The sequence below is a fragment of the Sinocyclocheilus grahami genome, unplaced genomic scaffold (genome assembly GCF_001515645.1).
Source record: "Sinocyclocheilus grahami isolate Dianchi unplaced genomic scaffold, SAMN03320097.WGS_v1.1 scaffold3654.1, whole genome shotgun sequence".
Taxonomy (NCBI): Eukaryota; Metazoa; Chordata; class Actinopteri; order Cypriniformes; family Cyprinidae; genus Sinocyclocheilus; species Sinocyclocheilus grahami.
In genome coordinates, this window is record NW_015508742.1 from 17,260 (window position 1) to 19,615 (window position 2,356).

General features: G+C 37.6%; 1 protein-coding gene across 1 annotated transcript in view; it reads right to left on the reverse strand.

Moving 5' to 3' along the window:
- LOC107576416 (nuclear factor 7, brain-like) overlaps positions 1–1,106 on the reverse strand; it is a 1,839-nt gene extending 733 nt beyond the window's left edge. Inside the window, exons 1-3 of the mRNA XM_016262597.1 lie at positions 711–1,106; positions 206–301; positions 1–104 (exon numbers count right to left, since the gene is read on the reverse strand). Of these exons, the coding sequence (XP_016118083.1) occupies positions 1–104; positions 206–301; positions 711–1,106 (596 nt within the window). The remainder of the gene's footprint in view (positions 105–205; positions 302–710) is intronic.
- Positions 1,107–2,356: the final 1,250 nt, after the last annotated feature.

Here is a 2,356-nt window from a genome sequence, read left to right on the forward strand (position 1 = left end):
TCCTCCCTCAGTACAGTGATTGTAGCTTCTTCTTCATCTCTGAGAAACCGATGAAGCTTCTCAAACTCCTCTTTAATCTGACGCTCTGTGTGCTCAGCTTGAGACTGAAATCACATCACATTCACTTCAGTCAGCTCTGCATTAACACTCACTCCATTAATGTCCATCATAAACTCTGTGAATGTTTGACTCTCGATATTCTCACCTTGATGTGTTGAACAGTTTTATCACACTTTGCTTTCATTTCTTCTGCATGTTTGAGCTTGTTTTGTAAAGATGTCAGTGCTGTATTCAGTTCCTCCTACAAGTTAAGATGAAAATCTGTGAAACTTTAAGTAGCTACTAAATTTAAACTATTTTTGGAATTTTTTTCATATGATTTGCTAAATGTATTTATATTTTGTAAAAGTCATTCTCAGGAATCAGTCCCAGTTGTGCATGAACATTTCAGTACAGATCGTTTTTTCTTTTTTTTCAATTTGTAAAGGATGAAAAGTCAGCATTCTTGTGTCAAAACAATATTTGATCAGTAAAGATGATCCAAGCTTGGCAATGCTTAGTAAGCTTCTATTTGATCCATGATTTAATGGATGTCAGAAGGTTAAAATCTTTGCTTTCCTGAAGGAAATGAATAAACAGAAGGCGAAGGACTAAGACAAATTCTGCAGTTTCTCAGAAATTCTGTAAAATATTTCAGAAATGTGTCTCACCTTGTGAGATGAAAGCACTTCACTGATGGGTCTGAATGTGTGATTGACGTGTTTCTCTGAGTCTCTGCACACTAAACACACCGGCTGTTTGTCCTCCAGACAGAAGAGTTTGAGTTTCTCACTGTGTAAACTGCAGATCTCCTCAGATCCTGATGAGCGCCTCTCGTTTCGCTCCTTTATCAGTGAATCACACAAGTTTTTTAACGCTAGAATACTCAGAGGCTCTTGTTTTGAGGATCTTCTTCTGCAGACAGGACACTCCTGAGTTTTCTTGGTTTTCCAGAACTGTTGAAGACACTCTTTACAGAAACTGTGACTGCAGGACAGAAGAACAGGATCCTTGAAGATTTCACAGCACACAGGACAAGAAAGCTCTTCCACAGACTTGGAATCCATTTCCTCTTCTTCTGCAACGATCTACAATTTACTTTCACTTTCTGAACTTTACTTTGAAAAGTAAATAACAATTATAACTACAATCAAAATCTATTTCGTGCAACCAAGTTCTCAAAAAAAATCCTCCTTCATAGTGTCCTCCTTTGATGCACAGTACTCTTTTTAGCTTTCAGTATGATATGTAAGGGAGAAATCATAAGACTAGTCACTTCCTGGTAGGGCAAAGGTTGTGAGAGGGTGGAGTTTCTGATGGGCTTTTGGACTTTTTGAACACAGACTGAAAATATAGGCTTCATCCGAAAACTGAAAACTGATGTCTTCGGAGGACACATTTCAAGGTAGGAAGGCATCAAGGCATGTCTGAATCCAAAGTTAGCTTCACTTCCTGTCTCATGAGATGCCTTCATCTGATCGATTTTTGAATGCAGCATAGATGTATCCTTCACTGCCTTTGATATCCCACAATACTGTGCATGTTCGTCCGAGGGGGAGTGGCTTTAGGCGACTATGGTAGAGCTCAGAGAAAAAAATGGCATCGGAGAATGCGGTTGGAGGGCAGTTTTTGTACAAATATAAGTTTTATTTTCACTTTCGACAGCTTTTGATTACGCTTCTAGTAAAAAATAAGTGTTGTAGTTGCATATTATTTGCTTGTTTATCGTCAAAGAGCTCTCTATTTATAGTTCAAATGTAATTTCGAAAGGGTCATCTGAGGATATAGCCGCTTTCATAACGGCCCGGGCTGAAAATTATGCGGCATTCACTGCATGGCCATACAAACAGTGCTGTGAACAGGTGGAAGTAACTTGTTGAATATAATTTTCCTCCTTAATTAAGAATTATTATATGCCAATGCTAATGTTGCATTATCGGTAGTCTAAATGCTTAAGCTTTCACTGTATGATTTACCATTACCCTATAGCGTAATACAGACGTGTAACTCAAAGCTTATTTTATTTAATGTTTCCTTTGTGAGTTAGTAATGCATGCTTTACAGGGATAGGTCATCCTTATGTTTTTAAACCTTTAATCTCACTGAATTTTCTCAAGAAAATGCTTCAGACAATTGGACTGGAGGGAAAAGTAACACCACAACAAGCCCGAAAGAAGTGGGACAACTTAAAAAAGAAATATAAGGCATGTTTTATACATATTCTCTGGTACATATTTTTATATGCAGTCTACAGTTCATAAAAACATGTTTATTTTTTTCTGTAGGAGCTGGAAAACCCACCAACTGGTTCAGGGGT